Source organism: Micromys minutus (genome assembly GCF_963924665.1).
Source record: "Micromys minutus genome assembly, chromosome: 21".
NCBI lineage: Eukaryota > Metazoa > Chordata > Mammalia > Rodentia > Muridae > Micromys > Micromys minutus.
Window position 1 is genome coordinate 5,657,294 of NC_137956.1, and position 19,271 is coordinate 5,676,564.

Sequence of the window (19,271 nt, forward strand, 5' to 3'; positions counted from 1 at the left end):
TAGTAGAATAGAATGCTGGGCTAGAGAGTGCAAGTCCCTAGTTTTGATTCCTACTATGAGGTACAAAAATAAACAAAAAAACACTTTTATCTTAATCTGTCTTATAAAGATGATCTTAAGAGATATGAAAGCATGTCGCCAAGCTGAATGTCTTTCTTGGGATGGAACAGTAATACCATCTGCTTTTGTATATAGATTCATAATGCAACAACAATAATAATAAACCGGGTAAATATATAAGAATCTTGGCAGTCTTGGAGCACTGGTGCTTTATTAGCTATGATGAGACCTGAGTGGGGTAGAAATCAGATTCTAGAAACAGACCATGATGTTAGCTAGCATGCATCTGATACTACATAGAGTATAGCTTCATTTCTTTGTAAAATTAGCATAAGGATAAAATACAGAAGTTAAATTAGAATCATACTGGTATCTCTAGCATGTAATTGCCAACTGCTGCACACAGGCAAATAGACAAAACGAAGGGCAGGAGCTGGAAGTCTTGGTGTGACTTAGAATAGGCCGTCTTCCTTGCCTGAGCACATCACTTTATGTTTGGTGGTGGACATGTCCACAAGGAGGACACACACTTTGTGGGGAAACAATTTCTTTAACTGTTCTGTGGTTGTTTGTTTACTAACTACCCACTCTATAATACAGATTGTAGATTAGAAGGACTATAGAGAATTCACTTGTTAAAATTTGTTGAACATTTAAAAGAAGCAAGCTAGGTAGTGACCAGGGTTAGAGCTGAATTATTTCTGGGAATAATCTAAATTTATGGGGTGTTGCTGATCTGCTCTTACTCTCATTAAGGCTTTGGAAGTAGAACTGGTTCATAAACTAAGAGAATGGATACTCTCTCCTGTATAGCTCAGGGTATTTCTAGGGTTTAGTTCATTTATTAGTTCTTTCTCTGTTTCTGAGACAATGTCTTACTATGTACTTCCAGTGGCTTGGAACTTGGTACATAGACCAGGCTGGCCTCGAACTCATAGAGATCCACCTGCCTTCTGCCTCCGGAGTGTTGGGATTAAAGGTATGCATAACTCGTGGCTCCAGTTATTTCTCTTACTCTAGGCCAACAATAGTTTCTCTTTGTAACTTTACCCTAAAATCAAGCCTTCATAGGCCTCTACCCTACCCTACTGGAATCTAATCCTTATAGTTTACCATAACACACCCAGTCACCCTCTCTGCCCATGAGCAGGAGGGCAGACAGTTTCTCATATCCAGATCTGTACTGTGCTCTTTCTTTTATACTCACAAAACCTACTTTCCTCCTATTAAATTTCACTTCACGAAACCTGTGCCCTAACCTGACCATAGCTCAGTGCCAGTTCTGTGGATTTATTTTCTCATCAACTGAAAACTTAAGTAAGGCAAGTATTTTACACTGGGCATTCTCACAGATGACGTGGATGCAGTGCTGGCCAATGAAACATGAGGTTAAGTCTATAAGAGAGGCTTCTGGAAAAGATTTCTTAAAAGACAAAGGGGGAAAAAAGTCTCTCTCTGTCTCTCTTTCCTTCTACTGTATACTGTTGTGGTATCTCAAAGCTGTCTGGCTAGGATCTGCTAGGAGACAGAGTAGGAACTCTGAAATGCAGATTTATAGCTACCCTACTATGGACGTCTTGTCACTTAAGAACAAATGCTCATGGGCCTTTAAACCCAGCACCTGGAAACATAAAAATGTATGCTTCTGGTTTGGAAAGTTCTAGAGGAAGATGAAGTGGATTTATTCAAGAGTGACAGCCATGAAGCTGCCTGTGGGGATCTGCTGCCGGTGGGTCTATGCTCACAGTTCCTGTGGGGAATCTGACTGTTGGCTGGACACAGGGAACAGGGCTAACTGGGGATGACCCACTCATTCCAGATAACAGATCAAGGCCACTTAAAGGTACAAAGCAATCTCCACAGCCAGGAGCTCTGGTTTGCTGTTTTCTTTTCTTTTGACTTTATCACCTAGTGCTTTTCCCGCCACCCGTCTCTGCTCTTTCATGGTGTGAGAATTCAAGTAAACAAGGGAAGTAGAGACAAGCACACTAGACAGAGAAGCAGGAGATGTGCCTTTATAAATGCTCTCAAAGGAGGCTCACCAACATTATACAATCAGCAGGCTACATTTTGATTAGTTATCTGAGTTACAGGAAAAAGAGTATCATCAATAAAACCTCACTTACCAATGGAGGAGACCTCAGCCTTGACTTACCATTCTGTTTCACTCATGCCTTCTTAGAGGCTGAGCTCTCGGCTCCTCTCCCATGATTAGTAAGTACAGTAAAGGCAGACAAGTCATATAACAAAGTGTAAAAGCAGGCAGTGGCAAAAATTATGCTGGGAATTTTGGTAAAACAGTGCCAAGATAGTGAGCAGGGTTAAGTTCCACCATTCTCTCTGTAACTTCAGCTCTGTTACACAACAACTCTAAGTCAATGGGTCTTTCATCATCTTGCCTATGTGGGCAACAGCTGCTTAGCATTTACTAGACAGCTGAAGCCATGATGTCTGAAAAAGTGGCAGAGCCTGCCACTAGCCAGAAGCAGCTGCTGAAGCTCAGCGTGTCCATCCTGGAATGTGGCTGAGTAGAGACACGGGGCTAACATAAGTGACACAAAAGCTGTGACTTCAAGAAACCCAGCACAAGGCTAAGATCTAACTGTGGCCAAACTGGGAAAGCCAAGCTGATGCTGAGGCTGACTGGCAAGGCAGGAATGTGGTAATTCCATTCACTTGTCTAGTAACATCTCATTTTGAAAACAAACATTTTTCTTCAGCAAGTCTAACCCATCCAAATGCTGCTTAGAAAAATATGGGTAAAGTTTTAAGATTATTGTTTCAAAGATATTTTCATATAACTAACTTTACTTACTCCTTAGAGGAGATATTATCATTTATAATTATAGTATCTCAACAAATTCATCCCATAGGATAGTTCTAGAACTTGTCAAAATTAATGCTAAAAATCAGGAAAAGAAAAAAAAGTGACCCACTTAGGCATCTCCTCTAATGCTGCTCATCCAGCATTATCATTCCACGACAAGTTTCCATATAAAATGTGAAATAAAGACTACTAGTCTTAAAGGCTTGTTTTATTTTGTGTCAGGGTTTCTCAGCATAGCCCTGGCTGTGAAACCAGTGGACTTCAATTCAGAGATCTACCTGCCTTTGCCTGGGATTAAAGGCATGTGTCACCACCACCCAGCTACAACAACTGCTATTGGAACCCACCTCAGATTATTAAAAAACAGAGGAAGATATGCATAAGTAATTCAAGATGAGCAAATATTTCAACATTTCTTCAAATTATATCAGTCAGAATATTTTTCATAGTTTAAATAGAACTTTATTAAAATTCTGTTGACTCAGAAATATTTCCAAGTAGAAGACTTACACATGCTATGAATAACAGAGAAACCCACCTGTGAGAGGTGAAGGAGATCCCACTGGTGTTGATGGGTTTGATGGAAAACTACTGCTTGTGTGGTCAGGAGAATAAATCTAACCAGAAAATAAGAAATATATATGCATCAGAATACGACAGCGACAAAAACACAAACCTGTTCATGATACTGTTTTATTGTCTCGGTCACACCACCCAAGGCTCACAGTGACAATACTTTTCATCTGTACAGTTTCGTAACTAGAGAACAAAGGAGTTTCAGTTTTTAAAGTAGGACAAAAACTTACATAATTTCAAATGTGATAGTCATAACACAAATATTTATTTTTAGTTTTTAAGGACAGGGCTTTCCAAGATACCTAATTCTTTAATTATTGTGGTTGGAAAGTTTCTAAATATTAGCAGAAAATCAAGATGTGGGGCTGAGTATGGCTGCACCTCTGCAATCATCAATTCTTGGGAGGCAGAGGCAGAAGGATCACAAGTTCAAAGCCAGAGTGGGATAAACAGCAGGCTGCAAGCCATGGAGAGTTGTCCCCACATCTGAGATTGTAACTTTCAGGCCAATCTGGACTCCATATTCAGTGCCACGTCTACTCACACCGAGTTGAGTCTTTACCTCAAAATAAAACAAGCTATTATAAAGATAAAATATTTGAAAGGTAGACAATATTTAAAGAATATAAATACCATAACGTCACAAAAATACTAAAAAAAAAAAAGGTGGGTTTTTTAGGTTGTTTTGTTTTAGGTATTTTGAGTTAGGGTCTACATTAGTACTCAGGATCCTGATAGGCTCAAATAGACCTTGAATTTGTGATCCTTTGTGATCCTTTTGACCTAGCCTGTAAGTTCTGGAGTTGCAGGTATGTCCTAACAAGCCTGGACTTTATACATTAAAATGGTCTCTAAGTCTGGCATGGTACTGCACAACTTTAATCTTAGCACTTGGGAGGCAGAGGCAGGTGATCGCTGTGAGTTCAAGACCAGCCTGGTCTGCACACTGAATTTCAGGACAGCCAAGACTACAATAGAGAGAGCCTTGTCTCAGACCATCCTACCCCCTCCAGCACCCCCTCTCAAAAAAAACCTAAAACAAAAAGCAAAACCAAAACTAAAATAGAAGTCTTTGAAAAGATGGGCAGCGGTGGCACATTCCTTTAAACTCAGGAGGCAGAGGCAGGGGGATCTCTGAGTTTAAGGCCAGTCTGCTCTACAGAGTAAGTTCCAGGATAGAAAGCCAAATTTACATAGAGAAACCCTGTCTGGAAGCAAGGGAGGGAGGGAGGAGAAGGGAGAGGAGTGTGTGAGTGTGTGTGTGTGTCTTTGAAAAAGTTTGTTATGTTCTCCTTTCCAAAAGGCTGACCAAAGAAGATAATAATAGTCCTTTAAAAAGTTAAAAAGTCTCTTGTCTGCTTTAGCTCCAACAATTACAAATTATAAAAATTAATCTTTCTCTCAAAGGACACTAAAACTTTTACAAACATATCTCAACAGCTTTACCATTGTCAATCACTGTTTCTTATCTTCAGAGGTCAGTTGTACCTTTTATGAACAACCAATGCTCATTCATAAAGTATATAATACAACACTGAGGAGGAAGGTGCAGGTAAATGAGAGGACAGTCAGAACCAACCACCCGGCTCAGTCTGCCTTGCTAGTCATTACTCCTCACCGTGAGAACCGACTGTGGCAGCTTTGGAAACTTCACGGCAGCCTGCGCCCCTCTGTGCTGTCTCCCGTTCTAAAGACTTGCCTGGTCACCACTGTGCTAGAATGGAATGAACTCCATCTATGTTCCACACTTCTACTCTTCATTTAAAGGTTTCCCCAGAGTCCTAAGCACCCTTTTCTTCTTTAGTCACCTGCAGTTTAACACTTGGTGAGGACATTCTGTTTGCCTCACGCTGGCTGCTGACTTCACCTGGACAGGCCGAGTAGGCCACATCTTATTTGGGTCACCATTCTGCTTCCTATCCTCTCCACCTTTCCTGTTCTAGTTCCTTATTTTGGCTTGTGCTCCCCCTTTTCTTTAGACCCCCATTCTTCTCTCTGTAGACACCAATATTCACAATTCTCAGCTTCTGGGATAAGTACACATGCATACACAGATTTAAAGCATGTGTGTGGAGGCCAGAGGACAACCTGGGCTGTTTTTCCTCAGGAGTTGTCCACCTTATTTTTGAGACAGGGTCTCTCATTGGCCTGATTCTCTCTGGCTGGCTGGCCAAGCCCTGGAGATCCATTTGTCTGTTTTTCTAGTGTTAGCATTTTAATATGTGCCAATAAACCGCATGTGAAATTTGTTATAATACTCATCAATAAGAAAGTTCTTTAAATAATAGAATTTATCTTAGTATTTGGGTAATAAGGATTAAAAAACAGAAACAAGAAAGAGCTTGCTATAGAAAAGAGCTTGCTATAGAAAACTTCACTCCAAATCCACAGGACGGCATAAATTTTGAAAACGATTATGTCATGAGGTTCTGTGATTGCTGGGAATTAGTGTTAATGTTTTAGGCTATGTGTATCTCACACTTAGGTAGGCACAGCTTTTCTAGGGTATGAGTGGACTGCCAATTCTTCAGCTCTGCCCTTTCAATGAAGCAATCCCTAAGTATGTCAAATGCTGGCGTGAGCTCCTTTGTGTGGAAAAAACCAGGTTAAACTTTTTGCTCTCAGAAAGAGCGTACACACGTGGGAGGAAGAGTGGCACAGCAACACTGTACATGAAGCCTTTCTGGTGGCAGATTGTTTCCAGCCTGTATCGCTGCAGGCTCATTCTATTACCAAAGCAACCAAATCACACTATTTCATAAAAATCATGATTTAGAAATCCTAAATACTAAAATAACAAAACAACAACAAAAAACAAAACAACAACAAAAAAGAAATCCTAAATACTAAGCATTTTTGGCAAAGAACATTCTAAATGAAGATTTCTTTCTCTATTTTCTGGTCTTAAGGGACTCCAATATTGGTGTTTAAAGAAGAAAAAAAGTCACATTTAAAATGGAGGTGGTAGTGGCTTTAGAGTTTGGGGCAGGAACAAAGTCAGAGCTCATTTTATATGCAGCCTGCAGGCACCCATGGTTAAATGGCCAATGATGAATAACTCCCAGCACCTTCTGCCAGACTTAAACGGTAATATTCCTCATTTTACTGCAACAAATGAGGCTCCTCCTCCTATCAGTCATGGTCCATTCCAATCAGTAGGGTGCCAATAAAGCCAGAGGCTAATGAAAAGAGCTTCAGACAAAAAGAAACAATGGAGAGCTCCAGGCCCAACCCAGGAACTGAGAGTCCAAGGTTTTAAACACTGAAGCTTTTGGACATTTCAGTTAATCTTTATTATGCTAATGTTATTGAGTTTAAGGAACAAAGAAACTTATTTCATGAATTACTTCTAAACGTCAACTTCCCTAGACTTTCCTTTCTTTTGTTAGAGACTACTGACCATTTAACTATCTAGATTAAAACACACACATTCTCCCTCTCTTCTCAATGCCCCCCCAGGCTCATAGAAATCAAAACATAAATTATCACAAAGAAGTCTGATATAATCAACAAAGTTAAACAGTCTTCTCGTTTGATCTCTTCTAAATTAAAGACTGAATGTTTTGATATGGTATTAGGCACTGAAATAAACCAGATGTTTCTTCCTACATATAACTCTCCATGGGCACAGTCTTAAAGGGTGATTGTCTGGCAAATGTTCAGGGACACACAGATTTTTCCTTTCCTTCTATCTACCCACGTCTATTATCTAAACTAGTGCACAATCCACAGGGCTTTGGGGACTTTGTGTAAATACCTTCCTGTACAATTCTCTTTCTTGCTATCCTGAGATTAAGACCACAATTATCCAGGCTTAAACCTAAAATAAAAGAACCTTTGCAAATGCATTATCTGGCCTTACATGTTTAATCACGCAGCATTCTGCGTGTTCTTTAAAACCTAAACTGAAGAACAAAGGTTGTACCCTCTGGTGTTTCACACATGAAAGACCTTCTTAGGCAACTAGGGAACTAGAATTAACTTCTAATGACAACAGCAGTATTTTCCCATCAAAATAGATACTATTATTATATTAAAGATACCACATTCTAACCATCTGTAATATTTAGCGTAAAATTCTGATATGCATCCAGATTCTCAGATGTAATTCTCCTTATGTCTCTTTCTCTCATTTCTCCTAATTCTTCCAACCACCAAATAACTCACTGCTTTTGATTTTTAGTACATTTTAAAAACTAAACATTATTGAGAATGAGAGTCTATAAGGAAAGCTGGAGAAACAGTGATGCTGGAGAAGGAGGGGACGGCTGAAGGAAGGAACAGGAAATGTGCACATGAGGGTCTGCAGTGATGGAGCAGATGGAATACATCACTCTCAGCTATGACAGACATGATTTATAGAATGACCTGACTGTTCCTGCTTAGTAACAACACAGGATGACAGAGATGAGTTTCCATGACAACGAAAGCCCACCCACTAGCTAAATTAAACATTTCTTTCTGACTTCCACTCATAGTGAATTCGGATTTTTTCTCCAAATACCATCCTAGTTTGTCTAGCAGGCTGTTTATAACATCAAAGAAAAATCAAGGATATCAGGGTAACTAAAGGAAGCTTGAAGGACCACTGAGAACATTACAAAGTCCTGTCTGCTCACACCACAGTTTCTTTACGTAAGTTTTCCTCAGAAAAACAAAATGACTCCCAAATGGAGGTTTTATTTTTAAAATTTGCTTCGTATTAAGAGTCAAATGCTACCCGTTCACATGTGAATGAACTATCTGCTACTGGATCTTCTAAGATGAGCAGGCTGAACATGGCATGACAACCAAATACCCAAGAAAAATTCTTTCTACACAAGAAATTTTCTTCAGGAAATTAAAAAAAAAAAACAAAAAACAAAAAACAAAAAAAGGTAGGGCCAACTCTCTTTAATTATATTGCACACCTCTAAGACAATCCCCACAGCACAACTTCCTAGACATGCAAAGCAGTGGAGAGGGGCAGTCTGAGGCAAGTGTGGTGCAGCTTCTATTGTATAGAAGCTCTACCCATACTAGCCTGTGATCCTTAGGGCAAACTATTTAATCTCTTGAGCCCAAGTCACTTAACATTCAAACCTCAGTTCCCCCAACTGTAAGGTGGGAATGATAACGGCAACCTTACAGGGTTTTCTTGAGAATTAAACAAAACAGGGCACGAAATTGCTTACTGTAGTGCCAAGCAATTAGAAAGTACTCAGACCACAGTTGATCATTTCTGTGGGTTTGTACCACCATCATTATTATGTATGTTCCAAGATTAATTCCAACAAACATTAACTGGGTTCCACTGTGTGCAGGACTTCGCTATGTGGTAGAAGAGTTTGACTTGGCTTCATTTCTCAAAAAACCCTCATACTTAACAGAAAGGGTTATTTACTCAACAATACATAAAGAGGTTTCTTTCTTCAAGAGCTCAACAGCTGCTCACTACCAGTCACATATCAGAGTTCTGCTTTCTATCAACAGCAAACATTTAAGAAAAGTTCACTGCATTTCAGACAAAATATAATTCTAAGAGATACTGCTCAAGAAAAAAACTTTACAACGCAAAAAGCATAATTTGAATTTCAATAATTAGATGTGAATCTTTATAGACAATTAATAAATACCCTTCTCTCCTTTCTGGCCTTAGTATTCCAAATTAATTGTAACATTTTAAGAGTCAGATATAATAAATTATAATTACTGTCCCTACTGTTTTGATGTGATAAAGACTAGCTGTACCATATTATAAAATGTCTTTGAATCAGTTTCATTCATTTTAGCACAAATCTTTCAATGATTGAGACCCACACCCTGGTTTTTGAGTGAACCAGTTGTAGCTAATTGTTTATTTTTCCCTTTAAAAAAAAAGCAAAAATAAAAAAACCCCTAAAATATAAATAAAGAGTATTTCCTATTTTGTGAAAGCCTTCATTAAAGCATTTCCTTCATATCTGATCAACTGGATTTCCTTTCTTGGTTCTCCTTGATTTATTTGAGTGGGCCACTAACCATTTTAAATACATATTTTCCCAAATTCCTCCTTGTTTCACTCAAATGAAGACATATTCAAATGAAGCCACAAATACAAATTTTGTAGGTATGGAACAGGGAGGTGTTATCATAAATTAATTAATGATTAATTTATCAATATAAACAAAAAATCAGCTCTTCAATGAGTAATAATGTTGAAAGTGTTGTAATTGTGGCATTTACTGCTCATAAAATTTAAGACCCTTAGTTCACTAGTACAGGGTCCATTCAGTAGAATGTGTAAACCCAATACTTACAGATGCCAAGGCCTTCCCAAGTGCATCACCCGTCTGTGAGCTTCCAGCAGCATTCCCTCTGGTTCCTGGATGGTTCAAATAGACAAACAAATCATGGAGAGCAGCAGGAATGCTACTTTTTCTCTTAAGCATGTACCTATTACTTCAAGGGTACCCTGGCTTACAACCTCACATATCACAGTGAATCAGGAAACACCTTATGTGCTGTATTTAACAATCTATAAAAATAAAAAAAATGAGTTCCTTATTGGTTTTTAGATTAATGAAACTTAAAGGCTAATTATCTTTTCTTATTTTTATTTAAACTAAATACTAAAACTTTTATTGAATAACGTGGATTTCAACAAAACTCTTTTAAAATTAGGATTAGGAAGTTCCTAACCCAGAAGCTCACCTAGGATGCTATCCGATCCATTGATGGGAGGCGTATGTGAGGCGGCAACATATGGTGAGCTGCTGGTGCTACCACGGTGGAAGCTGGACATTGGCGGAAGACTTGTGTTTATGTCTGTTGGTGATACTGAGTGTGGAGGATAACTCTAGGAAAAGGGAAAAAGAGACATGATCTTATCACATGTGTTCTGAAGGCTGGGGCTATGGCTTAGTGCAGAGCACTTGCCTAGCATGCATAAAGATATTAGCTCATCGCTCTTCTCCCTGGTCTACCTCCCTCCCCCACATACATACAAACAATGAATAAAAAGCATGTATTTTCTGAATATATAAATGTATACTAGACAACCTACATAAAAGGTTAAAATAAGCAAGACACATAACTAAGTCAGCACCTAGTGTGGTAGGGTAGCCACACTGAAAAAAGTCATTGTAAAGGAAGACTATGAATTTCAATGTTTAGAAGTGCTGGCATAATCGATTTTTACACAAAGAGAAACATGTGAGGACAAAATCTTATTTTATAGCCTACCAAGCGGTCATGTGAATGAAGGCTGCCGTAACTACTGGACTGAGACATGTGGGAAGTGGAGGTCCCCAGAATTCCACCGAAACCAGGCTGGCTCATCCCATTTGATGAACTCCAAAGGTCAGAAGAACTGTGGGTCCCATCTAAGATGAAAGGAAAAACAAATACAAAGTCTTTCTAGCCAGAACTTTTCTTTTGTCTATATAAAAAAATTCAGAGTGTAATGATGTTTGTTTTCAACTGTCCAGTTGCTGCAATCTAGAACCGCCTAGGAAAAGTTAATTCAATGAGAGACTGCCTAGATCAGACCAGCTGGGGCACGTCTGTGATGGGTTTTCTTATTCTCATTAATGGAATGTAAAAGGTACCATTTTGTTGTCCATCCCCTGAACTATTTAAGAGTGGAGAAAAAGTGAGCTGAGAAGATGAGAATGTTTACTTCTCTCTGCCTTGGACTGTGATTTGAGATCAGCCTGTCTGTTTACATTCTGACCGCCTTGACTCACCTGCTGTGATGGATTGCTACCCTTCTCTAGGTTGCCTTTGTCAGGGCACTTTATCACAGCAACAGAAAGAAACCCCTTACCTGCAGGTATTATTACCCTCCTTTAACCTAACATTCTATCGCTTCCTGTCCCTGATGTACTCTTTAAAACAAAGTAACTTTTATAGTAAAAAAAAAAAGCTCAAACTGTAATAGATGGGTCATTATAACCCAAACATATGTCCTCAAAAGACATATATTTCATACCAAGAAAGTTTAAAAGAACACTTGAAATCTGGGAACAAATTGTATTTAATTTTTGATTAAATGGCCTACCAAAGGTCTTAACCCATAATAGGCAACACAGATCATATGAGACATTCTTCTGAAAATGTGGAATGGAGAGGTGTCGCCCACAGCGAGCCTAGGTAAAAAGAACTTCACATTCTATAGTGAAGCTTCAGTTGAGATGTCAGCAGTGACTTCACACCCACAGCAGTCAAGACACCATTAATGTAATAATGGACTGCTCCCACATAAATACTTCCCACAATACTGAGCCACAGGAGACCAAATGGTTCCTCAGACAGGAATTAGAGAAAATTTAACACTTCTTCTCTCATCATGTCCCACTCAGTTTTCAATATTTATTCTTCCTATTAGTAATACTAGGTGTGATATGGAACTGGTATCCAACCCAGAAACCACTACTGCTTCTAGCCTTCATAATTTAAAATTCTAAAACAAACCATGGCAGCTTTATTTATCAGTCAGTAGTTAGATGATCAATTCAAACATTTGTTGTATAATTTAACTAAATTACAATTAGCAGTGAATGCCCCTAGAATGTTATATGGTTAAATTTTAACTGGCTCCAGAAAAAACAAAAACAAAAACAAAATAATGTAGAAAAGTACTGCCCGAGTTTTTACACAGATACTCTTCTATTCTCATATCTTAATGCTAGCACACTGATAGCTCTGGCTCGCTCTAACAACTGATTAGTAGTGCTTACCTTGCATAAAGAAAGTGCTAGCGAACATACTGGCTGGTGGTTTGGGAGATGGGTAACTAGGAGATTCACGGTTGAAATCGTCAGAATTTGGGGATGGTGCATATACCTTAAAACAAAACAGGATAATTAATTAAAATGTATTACTTACTTAAATAAGATCTATGTTCCACAAAGAATGTAAGAAGGTCTATCTTATCTCTATTAGTTCATATCGCAAACAGACTTAAAAAAAAAATCAAAGCAAATTTGCTGAGGGGTCTTAGTCTTAAATTTCAGGTACACCTTCAAGTCTGGCATATCTTTGAGAAAAAGATTATTTAATTGTTAGGGTAGTAATGATTTTCTTTAGTGAACATTTGCTTCAGATAAGGGAACTGAATATTTTGAACTATCAAATGGCCAACATTCACAATCCTTGGGAAAACTAAATGGGCATTCAAATAAACAGCGAAGGAAATATAATCGTAGCATTCTCAGGACTACTGAACTTGAGAAGAAAACCAAAACCAACAACAAAATAACAAGTAAAGTTATGTGTATGAAGCCTCACCCCGTAGTTAATGCATGTGCTCCCAGTGGAGGATGGATGGCCTCAATGCCAACCTTGTCAAAGAGTGAGAATGTCTAACACCAATTCTGCCAATAGAATGTCTTATAAAAAAAGTCACTAGTGGATTATAAAAGTATACCAGAAGAAAGAAGTGAAAACAAATTAATCTTAGCAGCGTAAGAAATTAATTTTGTTTTAATTTGTTAGGAGTTATATCTATTACATTTCACTATAAAACAAAATTTAAATTTTACTTGAAGAAAGTTATTATCATTATGAAGACATATACATAAATATACATATTGTGTGTTCATTAAAAATTTCTGGAAGTATTTAGAAGAAACTTAGTAATAGTTACTTCTTGGAAGTGCAAAAAAGACTTTTAGTATATGCTGTGTTTTAATATGTGGAAAGCACAAACTTTCCAAAGTTGTAAGGGAAAGAGCCAAGGCTCAGAGCACATGGCTTATTGGCAGAGCCTAGCAAACAAAGTCCTGGGGGTTGGTACTGGTTCTTACACCAAGGTTACAAGGGAGGAACTAAAACAAGAAAATTATAAAAACTATCAATTTTATTATATTCACAAGCTATCACAATTTGTTCTTCTTGAAAGGCACTAACCATACAGAGTCCAAGCCTTCCTGAGGCCCGAATTTCTCATCTGTAAGGTGGCTCTATCCTGTACCTCAAAGGGGAAGATGAGATGAGGTAATGTCTATACTCAGATGTTTAGCACCATGCTTCTGAAAATGCAGTAAGTAGCCAGTGAGAAGTAGCCAACACGCTATATTCCTACCACCCAACAGAAGGCAGTACGCTGTTCAATATTGCTACTGGTCAGTTTCTAATGACATATGTCACAGGTTTTGTGATAGTTGACTCTACTCACAGGAGCACAGCCTATTGTACATAAAGAAACATACTCCTGTGGTCCCTGAAAAGTTTGGGGAAAGCTATGTTCTTAGAAATTATACACAAGGTTTTGACAGAGTGTGTGACACATGTATATATTTAACACAATTTTCTAGTTTAAACCTATTTCATAAAAGACTGTATTAGGGGCTGGTGGTGATGGCTCAGTAGTCAAAAGCCGGAACCCAGGTTCTCTCCCCAGCACCCATATGAAGGTTCATAATGACCCATAATTCCAGTTCCAGAAGATTCAATACATTTATTCTGGCCTCCATGGGCAAGAGGCATGAAAGTGATAAGCAAAAATATACACAGTCCAAATACCCACACACATAAAGTAACAAAAAGATAAAAAATAACTTTGGAGGTATTAAAAATATGCTAGATTTAAATAAGCATTTGAGTATATTAAATTTTTTTCAGGAAAAGAATCTAAGTATATTCTCTTTCTTAAGTATCTTTTCAAAGCCTGGCATGGTGGTTCACATCTGTCATCTCAAGACTTGGGAGGCTGAAGCAGGAAGACTTCCATAAATCCAAGGCTAGCTCTAGCTATATATCAAATTCCAGGCTACTTTAGGCTACAGAGTGAGATTAATTTTAAATAAGTAAATCAGTAAGCAAGCAAGCAAGCTCCACAAAGTTTCAGTTCCTAATCGTAGCATAACTGGATGTCCTTTGCCCTTCTCTGTACGGAAGTCTCCAAGACAAGGTGAATAAGCTTCTACACAGAGAGTAAGCTTCTAGTCTTTGCTGGAAATACAAACAGTATCAAAACATGCTTTTCATTATGTATTGTCAGAAGTAAGCCTTTATTCAATTTTACTTAATAAAATTCTATTCAAGTTATAGTCCAAACTATAATGTGAACGTCACACCCGAGAATTAGAAAAAAATTTCCTGTTGTGATGTGTCATTTCATACAACAAAAAGACATATATTAGTTATCATCTCAAATTTCAAAATAATTTGCTGATTTATATTTGTCTTTGGTACCTTCAGCTCTTTGTGTACCTGATACTATATTCTTATGATTCAAAACTTCTTACAAGATTGCTTTTATGACAGCAATAAAGAGAAATATCTACTTTGACTTACAGACTAAATAAAAATTAATGGCTATCACATAAATGAGGAAGCTAAGGTAAGTAGAACAAATCAGAGGAAACAATGACCTTCACACAAAGGCTCTTAAGGGGAATGGGAAAATGAGGGTCAGACCATTAAGTGCAAAGTTTGGTTTTTTAGAGAAACATCCCTGTGCACAGATTTTGAAAATAAAAGCTTTACAAGATAAAGCTGAACAGAATGGCATATAGCTTTACTCCAAATGCTAAGTTTGAGGCCAGCCTGGTCTACAGAACAAGTTCCAGGACACCCAGGGTTATATAGAGAAACCCTGTCTTGAAAAAACAAACAAACAAACCCAAACACTACCCTCCCCCCAAAAGAAGACCTTACAATGAAGACAGTAAATAAAACTCTAGGCAGCTTTACTGTTTATACACTAGTACAAGTTCAGGTTTTCATGACAGAACAGTGTGCAGCCTGTGGCTCTCAAAGGCCCTCTGGCACTGTTCTAACTTTGCTTTTGGTATCTCAGCCATGGCTTGCAAAACACAGATGCAGAGTTATGGACCGGCAGTTGTGCCAGTCTCAGCTCAGATCAAAGCACAAGTGATGTGGTCAGGGAGTTTATTAGCTCCAGATGTGGGAAACAGTCAGCCAATTCTACAAAAAGGGCAAGTCTTCCCTCGTCACAATCAGCACTGGCTACAAATTAAAACCAGGCTGCTTTATCATCCAATCACCTGTACACAGATGCCAATATTTTATTCTAGTTAATGACACATTTAAATCTCAAGGATGATTCTGAAGCACAACAAACAATCTTAAAATTAAGAGAGAGGAGTGAGTACTCACACTTAAGATGATTAAAATCTACCACAAGTCAAACTATTTTAAAGAAAATAGAGGAAAATACAACTAGATATATTAAGATGTCCTATTTAATTTCTAGACAGGAATTTGCTTAGAGTTCTAACTTCAGTTTCACAAAGGCAGGCACAGCTAGCTATTGCAGACATTCTATTTTGCCTCTAAGGAAGATGTAAAGGCACTATTTGTGGTATCTGCTCAATAGATACCCCTAAGTCAGAGCACAACTGAAATCATACCATACTTCTTTTCCATCATCATCAAGTCTGATAGAAAAGAACAAACTCTTAATAATATTTTGGATGTACGCACATTGTGCAACCTAGGGTAATTAAACAAAGACAGTGTGGTGCACTTCAAGGATATTTATAGTAGTGACTATGCAATTATGTTCAGAATATTTTACTTTGCAACCAATGGAAGCAAAATTGGCAAAGACAGATTCCTCCTGACCTTAGATGCTTCAGTTTGGGCATATGAATGACCCCCAAATTTGGTGCAGAGAACTCTGGAGTTCTAAAGGTTGGTATTGTGCACTACACCTCTTTTTCAGTGCACCCCTTTAGTAATTAATATTGGGAACAGCACTGTACAACAAGGAAGCATAATGAGTATGTTAATTACTGAGAAAAGATGCAATGCACACGCACGCATGCACACGCACATACCGGAAGCTTTAGCTAAAAAGACAAATAGATCCATATTCTGATGGCTGATACTCTGAATAGCTCAAAGATAAGGAAGAGAGACTTCTTTTTCTTTAGGGTGAGTGACTATTACTTACAGGGCCCTTCCCCAAACAAAAGAGGACTTTCAGGTGATAAGAAAATGCTATCCTATGTGTCATGTAATGCAGCAGCCATTATCCAGTGGCCACCTGAGATGTAGATGATACAAAGAAGAGACACAAGTTTAATTTCATTTTCTTAATTTAAACTGCCACACATGGCTAAAAGATATTTAGGTCTACACAAAGTACTCTGAAATTGTATATCCTCCAAGGCCTATGAAAAGCAGCCCAAATTCTCAAAACATTTTGAAAATTGTCACCTAATTTGGAATAAAGAAACATGGGTGGCTGAGAGTATAGGTAAATGGTAGGTGCTTGCTTATACATGGCTAAGGCCTATACTTGCAGGGTACAGAGAAGAAATATATACATCTTTTTCCTGAACTTTCTATGTATAGAGTTCTATTTAATATCATTAAAAACTTTAAAATATGCTAACATGAACCACTAATAGGTGAACAGTCTAGGCTAGTAACACATTATTTTCAGTACAATTCATGACTTCTAAAAATGTAAAATAAAAAGAATTACTTGGCTAATTTATCACCAGTTTGAAAATAAAAACATATTCAGAAATAACCACTTGAGTTATCTTGATGGATTATTCAATTAAGTACATGTCCTCTAGTACAAATACAAATTTTTACAAAATCTAGCTAAACATGTAAAAACCTAAAAAAGAAAAAGAAAGTTCAGATCAACAGAAAAAGGAAAACCCCAAGCTAACTGAAACCCTGTATTAAAGCTGCCCGTACGTCTCTGGAAGTGTAATACAAAACATACCTATGCCAGCAGTCCAGGGCTTCCGCAGGAAATAGAAAAACTGACTTTTCAATTAAGTTACTGCTAATTCACTCATATAAGTTAACACACAATAGTACACAACAAAGAAGTTTCCATTTTCTAATTTCTAAAATCTGAATTTTTAAAAAAGAGGCTGTTAAAGAATAAATAAAATTTTGGCATTAAAAATTATATTCCAACACATAGCAGACAGTAAAGGACATGACAAGGCTCTGAAATATACATATTCTTCTAACTACTTTGGGTCTAGTATTTGTACATATGCATCTCCATGTGCTCCAGGATACAAATCAACCAAACAACGAACCTTAAATTGACTTATGAAGCAGAAATTCAAGTTTTTCTACTCTCCTTTGTTTCCTCTCTAATCAAAGTTAAATACAACCTCAAAGGAAATGAGTGACAGTTTAACTGGATTTGACAAATAACAATATTTTTAGTATTTTGATAGAACATTAAAATTGTTAATTTTGCAATAAAGTTCAATCTGTTGCTAGAGTTTTTATAGTAACTTCAATTTAAGTATCTAAGACTTAGATCTGTCCACTAAAGTCCCACAGGTGCCACGCCCAGAATGTCAGGAAGCAAAGTGGAAGAGGTGCAGGAGCAGTCAGATCACCTAAGGTCCTTCCTCCTGTGACAGCCAGCTTCTAAAGCAGCTAGCTCCTGTAAGTGGAAGAAATATGCTTAACTTTCCAAGTTCCCCTCTCTCTCCACCAAATCTGCAGAGACATGCCTAGGTTGTGGAAACTTGTAAAACCTTTCCTCTCTAGAATAACTAGTATTTAACTTTTCAGTACCTCGTAACAAAAGTTTTTTTTTTTTTTTTTTTTTTTTTTATTTCTTTTTCAAGACAGGGTTTCTCTGTGTAGCCCAGGCTGGCCTCAAAAGCTGAGATCCACCTGCCTCTGTCTCCAGAGTGTTGGGATTAAACCATCACTGCCTGGCTTGGACAAACATTTTACTATTACCATTTTTAATTGTAATGAAAATTTCCCCAAATTAAATGAGGCATAGCTTAAAAGTTAATTTTAACATCATTAAGCATATTTCATTTGTCTTATATATACACCTGTTTTTCAAATAATCACATTTTTCTTCAAAAAACAGCCTTTTAAAAGAACAGCGTGGGCCTTACTTTCTAAGGTAATATGCTGAACAGTGTGTATCACCTTTCAGTTTTATCCACATAAAAAATATTACTAAATGAGAAAGAAGCCCCTTGCTCTCTTTCCAATACATTCATGGACAGCAGTAAGGAATGTTGACTTATGCCAAAAGCATAAAAAAGCGCAGTGAGGACAACAACCTTTCCTAACAAGACCTATGGTTTTAACTCACAGATATTTGCAATGAGTTGGATCAAAGAGAACAAAACACAACTTCCTTGAGTTTATATGTTATAGTCTTAGCCCCATCTCCCCGATTTGCAAATGTTCTTATCATTCAATGCTTTTAGTATAACTTGTTCAGAAAAATTTGCATGACTCCATGCTTCCTATCATAAAAGTGTTACACTTAATATGCTGGGCCCACAGATGGTCTGCACATTTGAATTTATTTTACTTTCTTCTCTCACAGTAACTAATTCTAAATCTTCCAAAAGAACAGAGCTTTAATTTTATATACATTCACATTGGTGTGTATTGGGTGTGCGTTTGTGTGGTTTTATTGATGATCACTAAAAAATTCATTTGAAAAATAAGTGTTATAATAATAATTTACAATGTAATATGAATTCACTGTTATTCTAGTTCTTGTGAAGAAACACAGAATACATATAGGCACAGAAAGGCCAAACCATGGCTAAACTAATTTTTTCTTTTATTACACACTCTTTGAATTTACATCTGAAATGTTATCTCCTTCCCCACCCCACTCCCATTCCCCCTCCACCTCCACTTGTCTTCCTGAAGGTGCACTCCCTCCTAATCACCCTCTCCACCCCATTGCCTTGGCATTCCCCTACACTGGAAAAACATGCCCTCCCTGGACCAAAAGCCTCTTCTCTCATTGATGCCTCTTCTCTCATTGATGCCAGACACTGCTATTTTCAGCTACATATGCAACTGGAGCCATAGGTCTCTCAGTGTGTGCTCAATGGTTGGTGTTTCA

General features: G+C 37.7%; 1 protein-coding gene across 4 annotated transcripts in view; it reads right to left on the reverse strand.

The window, feature by feature from the left end:
* Positions 1-19,271, reverse strand: part of TCF12 (transcription factor 12) — a 241,240-nt gene that overhangs the window by 24,438 nt on the left and 197,531 nt on the right. For all 4 annotated transcript variants that reach the window (XM_080934437.1, XM_080934436.1, XM_080934439.1 and 1 more), the window contains 5 exons: positions 12,163-12,268; positions 10,667-10,806; positions 10,136-10,280; positions 9,742-9,806; positions 3,426-3,504 (listed from right to left, as the gene is read on the reverse strand). In XM_080934437.1, coding sequence (XP_080790563.1) covers positions 3,426-3,504; positions 9,742-9,806; positions 10,136-10,280; positions 10,667-10,806; positions 12,163-12,268 — 535 coding nt within the window. The remainder of the gene's footprint in view (positions 1-3,425; positions 3,505-9,741; positions 9,807-10,135; positions 10,281-10,666; positions 10,807-12,162; positions 12,269-19,271) is intronic.